Consider the following 18,069-nt stretch of genomic DNA (forward strand, 5'->3'; position numbering starts at 1 on the left):
TCTACAGTATTTTAGTGAGCAATAGTGATGGAGAGCTCAAGAATAGAGTAAAAAGCTTTACTGTAGAGTAAAAGGCTGCAGGTAAATGGCTTGGCAGTGAGGGGCTCAGTTATGCTATGGCTTTGAGGATGGGACAGGACAGTGGCACACTCACACCAAAAGTATGAAAGCGTCAGCTTATGTTGGCTTGTTTCCTTGGGTGATAACCTCTTTCTTCCAGCATCTGTCTGAGGTTTATTTGTAAAACTTTGCAGGGTGGAGCGTTCCTGTAGCTCGTTTTTCTCCTTTCTGAAGAGAACCACTGCAGGGCAAGTGGCTGCACAGGCAATAGCAACAGTAGTATGACCTGGCAGCATCGTGCAGAGCAAGGCCTTATTTTTTCCTTTCCTGTGTTGGGCTGGCATCACACAGAGCCCAAGCAGTGTTCAGGGTTTCTGGAGGACCTGGTCTAGGGCTTTTAAGAAGCTGCAACAGTGTCACAGCCCTCTTAGATGGAAGTAGCAGTGGGGCAAGAGTGCTTTCTGCTCCAGCTTCTACAGGATGGCGAGGAACAGGAGGGGCTGCCTTCATGTCTTTCTTTCCTTCCTCATCCTCCCAAGAAAACCTTATGGAATGAGGGTGGAGCTGCAGCCCTACCCCATATCCCTCTCACAAGGTGCAAGATGAGGAGAGTGGTACCCTGATAGTCCCTGAAGATACAGGGGGATGGGGTCACTTGGCCAGCCTGCCAAGGACAGTGAAGGTAAAGGGACATAACTGAAAGGATGAAGAGGGTTGACTTCTAGAGGTCTATCTGGGGTCAGTGAGCAAAAAATCCAGTAGGAAGGGACCTGAATTAAATATTTTGTTCCTTTTGTCATTTTCTTTTAATGGCTTAGTAGTTCTTAGAAACCTCATGAGCAAAAAAGTAATGGTAAGCATGCAAAATATTAAACTTCCAGTACAGCTTTTCAGTATATATCACTGCAGTGCATAGCTTCTGCATAACCATCCCTTTGAGACTATAAGCAGAAGTATCTGAGCAAAGCCTAGCTTATCTGGGTAGCAGCTCTGTGGCTCTTCTTTTGTCTCATCAGACCTCCCAGCAAACTCAGATACAAGTCTAGGCTCAAAATTTGTTGTCTGTGATACTGTATGTATCCCCATTGCCAAGTTCACGTTGTGTATGGCTTCATATTGAATGTCACACCAAAGGGTTTTGTTCAGATGTTTTGATGTTTACATGGAATAGATCTCTTCATACTGAAGTCATTTGGAGAAATGCATTCTTCCAGTGTCCCTGTCAAGTGTTTCTTCTTGCAGAGCTAAGAGGAAAGAGACAAATTGAAAGCAGCAAAAACCTGTGAGCAGAACTAATCAGTTTACCTTTCCTATGTTTAATTAATTCCATGTGGCGTTGGAGTTTTGAGGAGATCTTTACGAACCTTTGTTCTTCCTGTTTTAACTTAGGATTTCAGTCACAGCTCATCTAAAGGATGGCATGTATTTATTGTTGCTCTTCTGTAGATACAGTAGCTGTGTTTGTTATTACTTCATACATGACTTTGGAATGGGGGGTTGTGTTGTTCCTCATGTAGATTTTGTAGGAATCAGAAGGGAATCAGAGTTCTGCAAGCTTAACTTATGTTGCCAAATTCTTTGTAAGTGGTTTGTTTTGAAGTGTAGTGTCATTTAATTATTTGAAACCAAACCAAGAAAAGAATTATCATATTAAATGTCTGAAATACCATAGAATGATAGAATGCCCTGGGTTGCAAAGGAGCACAGTGCTCATCCAGTTCCAACTGTGCTTCAACTGTGTTCCAACTGTTCCCCTGCTGTGTGCAGGTCACCAACCAGCAGCCCAGGCTGCCCAGAGCCACATCCAGCCTGGCCTTGAATGCCTGCAGGGATGGGGCATCCACAGCCTCCTTGGGCAATACCACAAGGTGCACTGAAATGCTGTTTAATTGCAGATGCCTGGAATGATGCAGTCAGTCATGCCTGGAATGATGATGTCTCACATGTCCCAAGCTGCTATGCAGCCTACGGTTCCGGTGAGTTTAATTTCACTTCTCCCTATGGTGACAGGTCTGTATGTCTCTTGGATTAGCATAGCTATGTCTTTGGTTTTCTTCAGCTGGGTACGAGAAAGGTGGTGCTGATGGCAGCAATAGAGAGGACACTGCTCACGTTGAGGTGTGCTGGGTGACTAAGTGTTGGTGCTAGGGAAAGGATGTCAACTGAAGCGTTGGGCCTTCATCAAGTTCCTGCCTCTTAGTTACAAGTCTGCTTCTCACTGCTGCTGTTTGGTGTTTCAGGAGTTGTGTGTTACACTCAGTGTCATTTGAGTGAAGTTTAAGAACTCCAGGGGTAAATTCATGGCAGCAGTGCTCTGTTAGTTCCTGTGCTCATGTCAGTACTCAGTAACGTACTGAGTGTTTTAAAAGCTGCCAAGCACAGAGCATGTTGGTGATTCTCCTCTGTCCCCATGCTGAAGTTGTTACGGATTTCTGATAACTGATGCTTGTGGAGAAAAACTCAGATATTTGGAGATGAATCTGAAAATGCTGGAGCCAAAAGAAATTGGAAAGGAAGGGAGGAAATCAATGCTAAGCTCAGTCTAATTTATTTATGTTCTGTTTTTTTTTGTTATTGTTGCTGTTTTTACATATTCTGGCAGATCGCTTTTCTGGAACTCAGTCAGGGCTGAATTTTTGTTCAGTAGGTGGACATGTGATGTTCATGAGGCAAAGAAGCATTACAGAGGGCTCCAGCTTGTAATTGCACGTGTAACCCCCTTGGCAGAGATGGCAGGAGCTCACTCACATCTTTGGCACATGTGAGACAGTGTGTCTGTTACAGCAGCACCCTTGTACCTCTCTGCAGTGGCAAGCACACCACAGCCTGCAAAGCATTTTAAAGCAAAGTAAAGTTTTCACTATTTCTTAGCTTAAAATAATCTGTAGGTGGAAAAAAAAAATTGTGACTTTTTTGTAACCTTGATGACTTGCCTGGTAAAATTCCAACTTACTGAGTTAGTGTTGGCTGTCTCTTGGACAATGCCATCTCCAAGTCCCAATGTAATCTGAAGGTCACAGAGGCCAGCAGGATTGTTATACTCCCATCTTTGTTCCATAGGAGTGTGATGGTCTTTCACCCACTGCTGTGCAGGTTGGCTCTGTTTCGTGATCTATGTGAGCAGTCATTTGCAGGCAGCTGATGAGAAGCAGTGTGATTTATTTTGCACTTGCCCTTGCTGGGAGAAGCACTGTATGTACTGATGGAGTTACAGGTGCAATCAGCACTTAAATATCTGTCCTTTGTTTCCACAGCCAGGGGTGAACAGCATGGATGCACAAGTAGGTAAGTAGAAGTTCTTTGTTGCTGTTTCAAAGCATTTCCCAAAGTCTTGAAAAAATATGTCCATTTCTCTGTAAAACATCATTTATCTTCATTGTTTCTTAGAAAAACATACTTTCATTGAAATCTTTTTGCATTCTTGTATGAAAAAATAAAGCAACCAAACTTTTCTTTTTATTGTTTCAATTAGGTGTGACACCTCCTGGAACTCAGGTAAGTGGGCACCAGCATTCTGGACATCTGTAAGTGTGGTGTTGTGCAAACATTGCTTTGCAGATGCAAAATAAAACCTTGTCTTTCTGTTTTTTCTTCTTTGCTGCTCTGCCTGTGACTTAAGGTTTCATTATCAATCTGAAATTAACACTCAGACTAAGAGCTGCTGGTGCTTTTCTTCTGCTCTGTCAAGTACAGATGGTCGCCATGACTGTTTTTGTGACCTTAGCATTTTCATTTAAAGGGATTGAGCTGGAGCTAAAGCAGAAGGTGCTTTCTGCTGCATTTACATCCATTCTTTAATGGTGAAATTATTTATTTCTGGATTTCCAAGTGGAGGTGGCAGCTCCACGTGCCCTTCTTTAGGTATTTTTGACTTACCTGAACAGCATGTGAATTACAGCCCAGGTACTTTAAAGCTGCCTCTTTTCAAATTAAAGCCTTTGCAAGGGACTGAAGCAGAGTGAAAGTTGCTCCTTTTTTTAATCCCTAAATCCCCTCTGTGTATCACTGAGCGCTTTATAAGCAGATTTTTATCTTACGTTGGGGCAACTTCTTACATCTGCCATACTGATGAACATTTTGCTTTGGCAGTTCCAGTGCACGTGGTAGAAATCTGTGTGCAGTTCTCGTGCTGTTCCTTAACACAGGTGTGCTTTGCAAATGACGTTTACTGGAGGCAGTGCTGACTCAAATTTGTTCAGCTGTTGTTCTGCTGCCTTTCTGTCACTACTGAGTGGTTTAGTGTATTTAATATGCACACTGAAATGAAAAACAAATAGTAACCAGAATGTCTTTTCAGAGCTCTGTTTTGTTTCACCCTCAGACAACACATCCTGTGGTTTGTGCAGCTCAGCAAACAGCCACGACCAACAGTTCAGGCAGCGAGGAGCACTCTAAACAGGTTTATCTGCTTTCCATTTGCACTGAATTTGTTTTAGTGGCTTTCAGCAGCATCGTGGTCAGCATTCATCATTAATGCTCTGCTTCATTTGCCCAGAAATCGACGTGGACGGAGCACAAATCGCCCGACGGCAGAACCTATTACTACAACACTGAAACAAAGCAGTCCACGTGGGAGAAGCCAGATGATCTTAAAACACCTGCTGAGGTAACAGTTCAGACAGGCTGTTGTATGACTTCGTGTGAAGGCACAGTTCACTACCGTGGCTACCACATGGCATAGCTGTGCCAATGGATTTTCATCAGTGGGAGCAAGTGCCTGTACACATTTTTTTTTTTGCAACTTTTCTAATTTTACCACCCTCCTTACGTTGGTGCACCTTGAAGCTGCAAACTAAACAAAATTCTAAGCGTTTTTTCCTCAATTCTAAGGTAAATTTCCTTTACTGAAAGGATGGCACTGGCACTGGTATCTCAGTGATGTGTTTGTGTCACTAGAGAGTATCAAGGGTCAGTGAACACAGTGAACATGATCCCTTGTGTTCGTTGGTCCTTAAATTATCACTTGGCTGAGGAGTATTACAGGCTCACTTCTAGCAACCTCTTTAGTTTTAAAATATTACTGTAAGTTTGATTTTGTGTCTTTGTTTTTTTGTCCATTAGCAATTGCTGTCTAAGTGCCCCTGGAAAGAGTACAAATCTGATTCTGGAAAGCCATACTACTATAACTCCCAAACTAAGGAATCACGCTGGGCAAAACCCAAAGAACTCGAAGATCTGGAAGGTAATGGCTGTGACAAGGATGAGCAGAGGGGATGGCAGAGGATTGCAAGCTGTGCTATAGCAAAACTTTGTTATCAAAGCATAGGAGTTACAAATCTGTTAGGCATTAGTTAGAATGTAGCGTGAGATGTCTCTGGAATGCCAGGTTGTGTTTTCTACCTCACCAGCCCTTCTTCCTTTATACCCTTCATTTTCCCCTGCTTATGTGGCAGCAGCAGCTGCTCCCCCTCGTGTCCATAAACAGGAACTGAATTCGTATGGAACTAAGCTTGTTCAGGCTGGGTGAATGCTCTGTCATTGCATCAGGCAGTGCCTCAACTCTTTCTTCACTTCAGACCCACTGCAGACCCACTTTTCCTTACTTAGCAGTCAGCCCTATAGAAACTTTTAGTAGGACTTCTGTTCAGGTTGGTGAGGGCAGGCAAGAATTTAGGGGCCACTATAGCAATCCACCTTCACTTGGGGCAACAGAATAAAAGGTGATGGATTTCTGTAATGCTGTGCAGCTCATAACTGAGTAAGAATTACTGACACTTTGTTGTGGTTTCTTGGAAGAATTTGAGAAACAGTGCTATGCTTCATAATGAAAACAGTTTGTCTACTGAAAGGCAGAATTGTGTGCAAGGCTTTGCTTCGGTGTTATTTGCTTATGTTTCTTGAAATTATTTGGAGCAGCTGGGAGCACTTGTACTGCTCTTCCCTGTTGTAAAGAAAGTGTCCCTTTTTTTCTGGCCTTCCAAGCATGATGTGCTCTTGTTCTTCACTTTTAGCACAGTTTGTGTGGTGTTGTGAGGGAAATAAGGTCTTGGCAAAAAAGAAAAACTACAAAATCAGCTGAGTATGAAATGAGTACAGAAAGGTCTGCATAGGATAAGCATCAGTGACTGTTAGAATAAAAAAGAAAGATGCATTCCAGTAAGCCTGACTTTATCTGTTCTTTAAACATGTCTGTTGAAGTTGGAATAATTATTTTAAATGGAGAAATGTACCTTTAATCTTTACTCAGTGGGATTTTTACAGTTTGTTTTAGATGGTATTTTTTCCAGTTTTTAAAGGGGAATAGGAACAAAAACATTTAAAGCCAAATTGTCTACAGCAATTTTTTACAATGCACAAAACAACTTTTTCTAAAGCTGTGTTTTAATTGTTGTTTGTTTTTCCCTTTCTCTTCTAGCACTGATCAAAGCTGAAGAAAACAGGTGTGTTGTCACTTTGATACTACTGTTGTGTTTTATAATAGGCTGTCTGTTACTTTTTTAAGAGTAGAATCTTGTCTTTGAATCCTGAAACATGGCCCTTGCAGATTTTCATTCCAAATAGTGCCTTAATATATAGAAATTCTTAATTATCATAGAATGGCCTGGGTTGCAAAGGCCCACAACGCTCACCCATTTCCAACCCCCTGCTGTGTGCAGGTCACCAACCAGCAGCCCAGGCTGCCCAGAGCCACATCCAGCCTGGCCTTGAATGCCTGCAGGGATGGGGCATCCACAGCCTCCTTGGGCAGCCTGTGCCAGTGCCTCACCACCCTGTGTGTGAAAAACTTCCTCCTCATATCCAACCTAAACCTGCCCTGTCTCAGTTTAAAACCATTCCCCCTTGTCCTATCACTGTCCACCCTCACACACAGCCGTTCCCCCTCCTGTTTATGTGCTCCCTCCAAGCACTGGAAGGCCACAGTGAGGTCTCCCCAGAGCCTTCTCTTCTCCAAGCTAAACAAGCCCAGTTCCCTCAACCTTTCCTCATAGGAGAGGTGCTCCTGTCCTTTTGAAGTGAAATGGCTGGTCTGCATAGATAAGCAGATTCAGTAAAGCATTTCCTCTTTCGGAGCTCCTCTGAGGCATGCCTTTCGTACAGCTCCTGAACATCTCTAACTTCCTTTAGCTGCAGCCTTCCCTAAGCTGTCACCTCTTCCTGAGCTTAAATGTGATTGTTCCCACTTTTTGTACCTGCAGCACCAAGACTGAAGAATCTGCTTCTGCAACTTCTGCTGCAGCCGATGCAGCCAACACAGCCGCCACAGCCACGGCTGCTGCTGAGGCTGCCACAGCTGGTGCTGCCGGCGCTGCTGCAGCCTCCGAAACAGAAAGCACTGCTGCCTCTGCTGTGGTAGAAAACGAGAGTGCTGCTGCAGCCACAGCTGAGGATCAGGGGCAGCAAGCAACTTCAGCTCCTGCAGCTCAGGAACAGGGTGCAGAAGGTGCTGCTAACGCAGCCGATGACTCCAAGCAGGACGGTTCAGCAGAGTAAGTCCTGTTGTGTGGGATTCAGCTCTCCTGCAGTTATTTCTTTGCAGATTCGGTTCACCTCCCGTTCCGGCTGGCTGATCTGCTTTGACAACTAGTTAGTGAAACATAAGCATCAATCTCAATGGCGGTGGAGAAGGATGAATAAGAGGAAGGAGCATTAAACCTGTTTTTAGGAAAACTAATGCCTTCCCAGCCTTCACCCAAAGCTCCTAGAGAACTGCCTGTGGTTCAGACACTTGATAAACTTTCCATAGTGCTCTGGGATAATGTGATATGTTTACCTTGAATGGCTCTTTGGTGGTTCTAACTTAAAATGCTTAAATACTAAAATCATTAGTTTTTATTTATAGTGCTTCAAAGAAGGAGGGCGATGATGCGCAGCCAGTTAAAAAAACCTACACCTGGAATACAAAAGAAGAAGCAAAACAGGCATTTAAAGAACTCCTAAAAGAAAAGGTATTTCGGTCAGCTTTCTTTCTGCTTTATAGCTACCAAAGCTGCATTTACTAGGAATGGCTCGAGGTCTGTTGGTGTTGTTAAAGAGTTGTTCACACTGAGGGGAGAGGATTTACATACTAGACAAGAAATCTGAGAAGGGAAGCATGGATGGCTTAAGCCTTTATCAGGAACATTTTGAATGAGGAGCAAGGTGTCTGATGTTCATCAGAGCTCTCAGTTGTTTTTCTTTTCTACCTTTCACATGATGCATCATAACCACTGTAATGTAAACTAACCTCTGTAGTGTATCACCACTGCAATGAGATCATATAGAAGGATGACAACCTGAAGTTTGGGATGCAGCATTCCCATAAGCTGGTCTGTTTTAGAGATAGTCTCTTCTTCTGTGAAGTCAATTTCAAAACAGAGAATGTATTCCTAACCCCAAAAGTGTAGTGCATTTCTCTTTCACTGTTGGATGTTGATGCTAAATGTGATCAGTAATGATGCAATGTCTTGACAGCGAGTACCATCCAATGCTTCTTGGGAGCAAGCCATGAAGATGATCATTAATGATCCTAGATACAGGTACTGCTTGGTTCTTTACTCATAGTATCTGTAAATGAGGGACTGGACTGGTGTCACTGATGTGAAGTACAACTCCTAGCATTAATTCCTGACGTGGGAAGGATGTGGCAGTTGTCAGTGCTATTCTGTACAGTCGATGTGGTTTGCTTAGGAATAAAGACACACTTTTGATCATGATGGAGATAAATCCTTTCTAGGTTATTTTGGAATGGGTGCCTGCCATAAACATTCACAGAAAAGGAGCTTATATCCACTGTAAGAGTAGTATTGCAGTGTGAAATGGGTGAATATAAGCTGGTATAACCCTGAGGGGCAGGCAGGACTGACTGGTGGCCTAGATCATATTTAATTTCATCTCAAAGATTTGGGTTACTCAAATCTGTTTCGTGCTTTGGGTCTTCAGTTTTGATGTTTAAATGTAATTACCTTTCCTGTAATTCGTGTTTTCTTTTTGATACGAAGTGCTTTGGCAAAGCTGAGTGAAAAAAAGCAAGCCTTTAATGCTTACAAAGTTCAAACAGAAAAAGAAGAAAAAGAAGAAGCAAGATCAAAATACAAAGAAGCTAAAGAGTCCTTCCAGCGTTTTCTGGAAAACCATGAGAAGATGACATCCACAACACGATACAAGTAAGGCACCCTGAAATCAAGTTCTGGTCTTGATGACCTCGACAAGTTTGTCCTTAAATCTTTCCTGGCAATGCTTACCTTGCTATGTGCTCAGCCTTGTAAAGCCTGTACCTAAAATATTGATAGGAAGACACGTGTGCTCAGTTTGAAAGAATGTAAGTAAAATTCAGGTTGGTTTTTTGTTTGTAAATCAGAGAGAGAAAGCTGTCACCCAGGCTGTCCATGACAGAAATTAGGGAGATGTTGCACAAAAGAATTACTGCTTATGAAACAGTTGATTAACGTGATTGCAAGCCAGCGGGGCATTTAAAATCAGTTATGAGCAATGAATTATTGGATGCTTTTTTTTGTTTTGTACAGAAAAGCTGAACAAATGTTTGGGGAGATGGAGGTCTGGAATGCAATATCTGAGCGTGACCGCCTGGAGATTTATGAAGATGTTTTGTTTTTTCTGTCTAAGAAAGAAAAGGTAACTTTCTTTCAGAGCTGTTCTTTTGACTTGCAAGTAAATTGATCAGTTCCTCTGAGTACACGAATCTTGCAAGCAGTGCAGTTCTGTGCATTGCTCAGGGACAGTTGAAATGCAGGCAGAAGGGAAGGAATTTGTAGCACAGACGTTTGAGAAGCAGGTGAGAGCATTGCTGCATTACTGCATTTTGTTTGCAGGAACAAGCCAAGCAGTTACGGAAGAGGAACTGGGAAGCTCTGAAGAACATCCTTGATAACATGGCCAACGTCACTTACTGCACTACTTGGTCAGAGGCTCAGCAGTACCTGATGGACAACCCTACGTTTGCAGAAGATGAGGAACTTCAGAGTATGTAGAAAGTCCATGCATTTGTTGTGAATGAGGGAGTGGCTTTGTGGGGATTCCTGGTTAAGGTTTGCTCTCCTGCAGTCAGGAGCAGCTGTGACAGCCAGTGAGCAGCAGGAATAGAGAGATAGGATGTCTTACTTTTGGGGGAGCTGAGTCAGCTTCAGAAGGCATTGTTGATGCACCCTCAGTGATAAAGCAAGGGGTTCCTTTTTCCTGGAGATCCAGCTACCTTGGTATTTGTTACCCCCTGAAATTTGAAGAATTATTTGGCAGCATAACCAGTGTGGCAGATAGTTGGGCTTCCTTCTGTTAGACTGAGGTCCTGCTGTGTTTGTTTACTTAAAAGTAACCATTACTCCAGAGTGAGAAAGTAGGCTTTTTCATTCTGACCCGATTTTCTCATAAATGGGTTGATCCTGTATTTTAAGAGCAGCATTTGCATTTGCACAGCCATAGAAGTATTTGACAGATGCTCTGTGTTCTGACTTCTTCCTCATGTTTGTAAGATACCTGGGGTAGTACAGGGAGATTGTTTTTCTCTTCAAGACTTCTGTGCTCTGTACTGACAGTGAGAATTTGGGCAAGTTGGAGGGGAAGTGGGTTGGTTTTGTCACTGCTTTTGGTGTTAGGTTTTGTTGTTGTTGGGTCATTTGCTGCACAGGTCTGTCATGTATTTCAGTGGCCAGTGAATCTTCCTTCACTCCATCACTAATAAATTTGGCAGCAGTTAGTCATCTCTTAAGAAACACTGTAGTTAGTGTCACTACTGAACACTTACTATTCTGTTGTTACCTGTTGCTAGATATGGATAAGGAGGATGCACTGATCTGCTTTGAGGAACACATCAGGGCATTGGAAAAAGAGGAGGAAGAAGAAAAACAGAAAAGTTTACTGAGAGAAAGAAGGCGGCAGCGGAAAAACAGAGAATCTTTTCAGGTTGGTGGACCTGCTGTTTGTCTCAGACATGGTCAAATGATGACACAGCCCGTGCTTTGTATTTCTTGGGGATAAGCTAATGAGCAGTGCATGTATTTCACAGATATTTCTAGATGAGCTGCACGAGCACGGACAGTTACATTCAATGTCCTCTTGGATGGAGCTGTACCCAACCATAAGCTCTGACATCAGATTCACTAACATGCTTGGTCAGCCTGGTAAGAATATTTCCAACCCTGTAAAAAGTAAGGCGTAAAGCTCTCAGGTGCAGGCAGTGTGAAGCAGGGTTGTTTGTATGTTGTTTTAAAATTAAAAACAATTAAAAAAACGCAGCTCTTTTATTAGAGCTAGCTTTTGACTTATCTAGTTTCTTCATCAGGATCAACAGCGCTCGATCTCTTCAAGTTCTATGTTGAAGACTTAAAAGCACGTTACCACGATGAAAAGAAGATCATAAAAGATATCTTAAAGGTGAGAGGGGAGATTGCTGTCTTTCTTCTAATGACAGATCTCCCTTTCTTTTGGAAGATATGCCATGCACACAGTGGGAAGTCCCATGCTGTGCTATTAGTGTGACAATTCCTGACTCAGCCCCTTGCCAAGAAAGTAAGTTTGTTTATTTGTTTATTTACAGGATAAAGGATTTGTAGTGGAAGTGAACACTTCTTTCGAAGACTTTGTTACAGTCATCAGTTCAACTAAGAGAGCCACCACTTTAGATGCAGGAAATATCAAGCTGGCTTTCAATAGTGTAAGTATGAATAATAGTACAATATGAGATCCCTGTAGAACAGCAGCCAGCACTTATGTTCCCTGTACCTGTGTTTGAGAAACGCCGCTGTGTGCTTTGAGGTACTGGGCAGTGATAAACAGAACTCCAAAGATGAGCTGTTGTTGGGCTTTCCAAAAATTGCATGAAACTGAACTATGAATCTTCCCTTCTGCTGTTCTTCAACTGATGTCACGACTTCTGTCACACAGCTGCTGGAAAAGGCAGAAGCCCGTGAAAGAGAAAGGGAAAAAGAAGAAGCTCGCAAAATGAAGCGGAAAGAGTCTGCCTTCAAGAGCATGCTGAAACAGGCTACTCCTCCCATCGAGCTGGATGCTGTCTGGGAAGATGTATGTATTGCTGCTTGGCTCTGGAAGTCATTCCAAATGTATCAGCCACCTGAACACATGCCAACAACTACGCCTAGATTCTCTGTGCTGGTGGTTCCTGTCTGTGCAGCACAGGCCCATAGGAATGAGTCGCCTCTTCAGCAGGCATCAGAATTGGAGTTGAAAGATTTAATTCTACCAATACGTGTTTGGTTTATTTTTTAAGTGAGTGGTTTAAGAGGAGATACAAGCACTCTGCTTAGTTAAAAGCCTAACTTTGTCCTGGTAGGATTAAAACCTTTCCTGTCAAAGCAAAGTTCATGGTAGACAGTGTGCTTTTACTCAGCTTGTGAGGAATGTGCAGAAAAAAAACCAATTCTGCATGCATGTGTATCCATTTGTGCAGTTGAATTAAAGATCCTGCTGGTAACAAAGCTGACAAGAAGCAATGTGACCCTTTAACAGCACCGTGGCTTTCCCAACTGGTGCAGTTATGTCATCTTTAAACTTCAGAATGTCTGCATTTCATGTCAGTACTTCATTGCTATTTCTCTGACAGATCAGAGACAGGTTTGTGAAGGAACCAGCATTTGAAGATATCACTCTGGAGTCTGAAAGGAAAAGAATATTTAAAGATTTCATGCATGTACTCGAGGTAATTCTTATTTTATCTTTTCCTGATGAGAGAATAGATGGTATGCAATACTTAGTTGATTGGTTCTTAAATTCTACAGACAGGGATGTTCTGCATTGCCAAGGAGCACAGATGTTAAAACCTCACCTTGAAAATAAGGCAGAGAAGAAATGTGTTAGAATTATTTGATCCATGGTTGTTCTGATGTGCACTGCGAGGATTTTCAGAAGTTAACATCAGGATTCTCTGATTTATTGTAGAGTTGTGGGGAGTTCACATTTTGTCTGTTTGACTGTGAACAGCTTGGTGGTGGTGGCTGGGAGGGTTGTAATGTAGTTTCACCGTTTCACCCTTAACTTTCGGATCAGCCAAAGATGTTAACAGTTAAGAGTTGATTTGCACAAATCTTGGCACTTCAGTCTTGTTCAGAAAGGTGTTATCTTTGATAGGTAATGAGATCCAATGTTTGTTTCACTCGCTGCAGTTTGTACGTGTTCAAATGGTTTCATTTCAGAATTTCAGACGTTGCAAAGCAAGGCTTGCACTCTGTTCTTGGCCAACCCGAGCAGTCACTTTAAATAGGAAGCACTGCAGCAAGGATATGGGAAACAGAAGCTGTGTGCATCCATGCCTGAAGCTGCCTGTTCCCTTGCTGCTGAAGGCTTGTTGTAACTTTAACGTGGCACTGCTGTCAGTAATGCTGTTCTGTAATCACTGCTAGCTGTAGGTGCCTTGTGGGTGATGGGAGACGTGGTTGGTTTCACGCTGTGCCCTGCAGACTAACATTTGTCTTTTCACGTTGTACTCCAGCACGAGTGTCAGCATCATCATTCAAAGAACAAGAAACATTCTAAGAAATCCAAAAAGCACCACAGGAAGAGGTCTCGCTCTCGCTCGGTAAGGGCTTTGTGGTGCCTTAACATCTGCTCCTGTCACTGTGGAGGCCTTGCTGTCCTCTTGCTAACCACATCTTGTATCTCAAGGGCTCGGAGACAGAGGATGATGATAGCCATTCAAAGAAGAAAAGGCAGCGTTCAGAATCTAGATCTGCTTCTGAGCGTTCTTCCAGTGCAGAATCTGGTATGAGACTTTTGTTTCTTTGCTTTAGAATGACTGTTACTGATTTATTGCTGGGCAATTGTCATACAGTCAGAATGGCTTGGGTTGGAAGAGACCATAAAGGACCATGAAGCTCCAGCCTGCCTGCTGCAGGCAGGGCCACCAACCTTCACACTCAATGCTAGATCAGTATTAAATTATAATTAAATTCTAACTTTATTGATTTCCCTCCCTCCTTTTGTTTGCAGAGAGAAGTTACAAGAAATCAAAAAAACACAAGAAAAAGAGCAAGAAAAGAAGACATAAGTCTGTAAGTAGAGCTGACTTTTTTTGAGTTGGCTTAAGGCTCAGCTTGACACCTCATGGCCAGCCTCAGTAATCCTGTTATAAACTGGCAGTTACCAGCTGGCTTCATAGCAGGCAGTTCTCTAGATCAGACCTGGTTATGAGTAACTTAAAACCATTTAGAACAGTAACGTGGGGGGGTTTAAACTGCAACTACAGAAGCAAATATGAAGGAGTGCAGTATCCTGCCATTGGCTGCTTGTCATCGCAGCGTGTCTTGGAGTTACTTCTGCTGTGGAGTGCTGGATAGAATCCCAGCATCTTTTCCTTTCACCTCATGCTGAGCATCAATCCTTTCGTCTGCCTCAGTAGCAGGATTGAGTTAGCAGCTCTGACATCAAATGAGCAGCAGCATCAATAGAATGTAAAGAGTAGAAAGAGAGCTTTCATCCTCTGTACGTCACTTGAGGCCAAAGTGTATTTTTGGTGTCAGGTAAAGGAGGAAATTGATGTCTCTGAACTCAGGTTGCTGCAGAACTTTTCAAAGTGATGCTCTGTTGTTTCTGTAGCAGCTGAGCAGTTGGCTGTGCCCTTCAGTGGACAGCATTCACACAGAGGAGATGGATACCAGTGTTAGACATTGAGTAATGTGTCGGTGCCAAAGGACTGCAACACAGACAGGGTCACATCAACTTAGCTGGGATGAAATGCAGAATGAAAACAGCTGCAGCACCTGAGCCCTCAGTGCACAGAAGTCCAGGAGCATGAGAGCATTCAGAGGTGGCAAAGCAGCCACGTTAACAGATGAACAGTTAGCAGACTTCACCCTTTGCAAAGCTGTTATGGAATGAGTGGCACGTGGGTACAGAAGGGATTTATTGCATGGATCCAGCATGCCCTGTCTTTGCATGCACTAAAAATGGTGAACGTTTTTCAGGACTCTCTCCTGAAATCACTTCAGTAATGTTTCTGCAGTACTTATTTCTGCCCTGGTTACTAGGATATGTTAAACTCGCAGCCACTTCCAGCAGTTTCTTTCTAACGTGGCCTGTATTAGAATGAAATCAGACATTCTGAGGTGTATTTTATAAACGATAATACCTGATACATTTAATAATAATATTTAATATTTTCCCTTTATTACAAAGGATTCACCAGAATCTGATATTGAACGAGAAAAAGACAAAAAAGAAAGAGAGAGAGAAAGTGAAAAGGATAGAGCTAGACAAAGATCTGAATCAAAACATAAATCTCCGACTAAAAAACGACCTGGAAAAGATTCTGTAAGCTTTCTTATTTCCTTTTTATGTGATGCCTTTGGGCTTTGTATATCAGTGGGATGCTAGAGTATGCAAGCTCTATAGCTTCATAAAGAGTTTACTTCAAGTGAAGTGTTAAAGCTTTATTTATGTTCCGACTCTATATATAAAAAAGAACCAGATGCTCAAGCAGAGCCAAATCATGCAGATTCTATGCCCTCACTTAGTATTTGTTACTAATGGATTTATTATTTGGCCCAATACTGCTTATTGCTGGTTGAGGTAAGGTGTGAATGAGGCTGTCTGTTTTATAGATGGTACTGAAGCTTAGCCCACAGTGTGGCAGAGTACTGTTTATGACCAAACTGCTTTTCTTTTTTCCATCCAATTTGCCAGATTGATCTCAAAGGAGATGAGGACAGCTGGTTAAACGCTGAGGTGATTGTGCAGCTCTTCCGTTCTGAAATTTGAGTACTCTCAGCACTGCTGTAGTAGTGCTGGGCTGCTGCTGGTCTCATACTGGAGGAAAATCTTAATTCTTGCACGTTTTGAACTGGAAAGTCACATAGAAGCATAGCTGTGCCCATGGTCTGACTCTTTGCTGCGATGGTTCTGTGTACAGTTTGTTTTGGAAGGGTCAGAGCAGTGTTTCAAAGATGTGTTTGAATGGAGAAAAAAAAGAGTGGAACAGCATTGTTTGGGTTTGATGAGGGGCAGTGCTCTGCCTCACCCAGCTCAGCTGCGCTGTGCTGATGGTGCTGTCCTCTATGATTCACCGTGGAGAGGTGGGAGGCAGACAGCTGCTTTTTGTTGTGCCTTCTGAAAGTAATCCGCTTTGGGCAGCCCAGATCCGTGCTGAATGCAGACATCTGCCAGGAGCAGGAGCTCAGCTGTGGCTGTGAACACAGGCCCAGGAGGAGCTCAGCCCTTCCCCTTGCAGTGCCTTGCTCTGAGCGCTGCCCTGTGTGCTCTGGGAGCTGACATCAGAAACACCAAACGTGAATGTGTTGCATTAAAAATACCTGTAGAAAAATCCCTCTGGAAAACGTAGAGCCCATCTGTGTCTTCCTGCACAGAGCAGGGTGTGGGGGCACGCGGCAGGGCTGCAGCTGGGAGCTGGGCAGCCTGGCTGAAGCTCTCACCACCCCTTCTCTCCCTGCAGGGCAACTGGGACACCTCGGGCAGCGAGCTGAGCGAAGGGGAGTTGGAAAAGCAGAGGCGGACTCTTTTGGAACAACTGGATGAAGATCAATGAGAACGTTATTTATACCAAATATGTTTACATTGTGGCATAATAAAAGAAACCAATGTTTAATTCAGGATGTGGGTTCTGATATCCTGAGTTCCATTGTTGAAATTACGGTGGGTTTTAATTTTACCACATAAATACATCCAAGTATTCTTACGGGCCCGGCCCCAAACCTACAAAAGTGAATGAAATTCTGAGTTAAGCCGAATGTCGTTGGGCAGCACGGGTGCTCTGCTCCCCTGGAGGGAGTCCTCGAAGGGAAAAGCGCCATGGAAGACGCCTGGGGTCTCACTGGACCTCACCTGCAGGCTGAGCAGAGCCTCGGCACCTTTCTAGCAAAGCATCTCTGCGGTGCGCTCCTTCCTAGAAAGGCAGTAACTGTTCTTCCTGGCCGTGCAGGCAGGTAGAGCTTTGTTTTTTAGAAAGATTCTTAATATAGTTTCTTGTGGCTTAATTTGTTTTATGAATTTGTCGTTATTTTTGAAAGGGGGAAGGCAATGGGTGTAATGAAGCCGTATCTTGATCTGTACTGCAAAAAAACCTGTCAGCTATTGGAATTGCTCCTTCATGATCCGCGTTCCTACCCAACCCGTTCCAAGCACTTATGTGAAACAGAAGACTGCTGAGAGATTCCTGTCCAACGATCACTTCCAAGTGAGATCGTACAGTAATTAAAAGCAGACGTGGCTGATGGGACTGCACTCAGCCTCCACTGTGGCATCAGCAGAGGGTGCTGCCGCTCACAGCCGCCTTCTGTATTCACATAAAGCAGCTCCGGATGTTCTCTCTGTGCTTATCTTCACTATCAAAATTAAAAATCAAACTGTAAGTTGAGATGTTGCCTTACAAACCTGCTGAAGAATGTACCAGCCCCACACAAACAGCAGCTGCAGCATCCGTGCAGGACGTCAGCGTCAGCCCAGCCCTCGCAGCGCCGTGCTGCTGTGGTACACCTTCTGCAACCTTTGATTGGAATATTTTTGTACATTTCTAGCAATTATTAAACCTTGTCTTCTGCTGTCTACTGGTATTTATTTCTACTTCAATGCTGCGTACAGCTCTGATAATTTTTTCCTGTCAATGATTTCTGGATTCAAGCCACCTCTGCTTACAGGAAAATACTCCCAAGTCCAGCTTTAGCTTTTGGTTTCAGTGCGTTCCGTGTCGCTGAGCAAATGCTCCTCTGGAAAGGTTTACCTTTATTTTCACATTTAATAAAATCAAAGTCTTCTTGGGGGTTCCTGTTGTTCGGGTGTGGGGTCTTCCGGGGGGTTTTTTCCCTACTTTTTAATCAGCTCTGGCACCTTCAAATAAGACAACACCAACCAGAAGCAGAATTTAATTCAAAGGCTGTGAGAAAGCACTTGGGGGGGGGGGTTGCTTTGGCTGTTGTCTATCTCCCTGTCCATCTGTCTGTCTGCCTTTCTGTTGTGTCCTTTGTCTGTCCATCACTATTTGTCTCTTCTTCACCTGTCCATCCCTCTGTCCTTCCCTCTTTTCCAGTCTGACCCTCCATCTTTCTGTCCCTCTTTCTGCCATCCAAGGGACAGAAAAATGGAAGACAGATGGACAGATAGATAGACGGATGG

At 43.3% G+C, this 18,069-nt stretch overlaps 1 protein-coding gene across 1 annotated transcript; it reads left to right on the forward strand.

Annotated features, from left to right (window-relative positions):
• Positions 1 to 1,955: 1,955 nt before the first annotated feature.
• PRPF40A (pre-mRNA processing factor 40 homolog A) lies at positions 1,956 to 16,486 on the forward strand (the record flags this gene model as incomplete). The annotated part of the gene is made up of 25 exons (XM_079539129.1): positions 1,956 to 2,036; positions 3,315 to 3,345; positions 3,533 to 3,555; positions 4,358 to 4,459; positions 4,556 to 4,666; positions 5,122 to 5,242; positions 6,416 to 6,440; positions 7,197 to 7,487; positions 7,841 to 7,946; positions 8,452 to 8,516; positions 8,979 to 9,143; positions 9,504 to 9,612; positions 9,810 to 9,960; positions 10,763 to 10,896; positions 11,000 to 11,114; positions 11,264 to 11,367; positions 11,531 to 11,647; positions 11,878 to 12,015; positions 12,554 to 12,649; positions 13,439 to 13,525; positions 13,612 to 13,708; positions 13,936 to 13,997; positions 15,121 to 15,255; positions 15,628 to 15,669; positions 16,394 to 16,486. The coding sequence occupies 25 exons, from the start codon at positions 1,956 to 1,958 to the stop codon at positions 16,484 to 16,486; spliced, it is 2,601 nt and encodes an 866-aa protein (XP_079395255.1).
• Positions 16,487 to 18,069: the final 1,583 nt, after the last annotated feature.

The sequence above is a fragment of the Tetrao urogallus genome, assembly GCF_951394365.1.
Source record: "Tetrao urogallus genome assembly, chromosome: 8".
Taxonomy (NCBI): Eukaryota; Metazoa; Chordata; class Aves; order Galliformes; family Phasianidae; genus Tetrao; species Tetrao urogallus.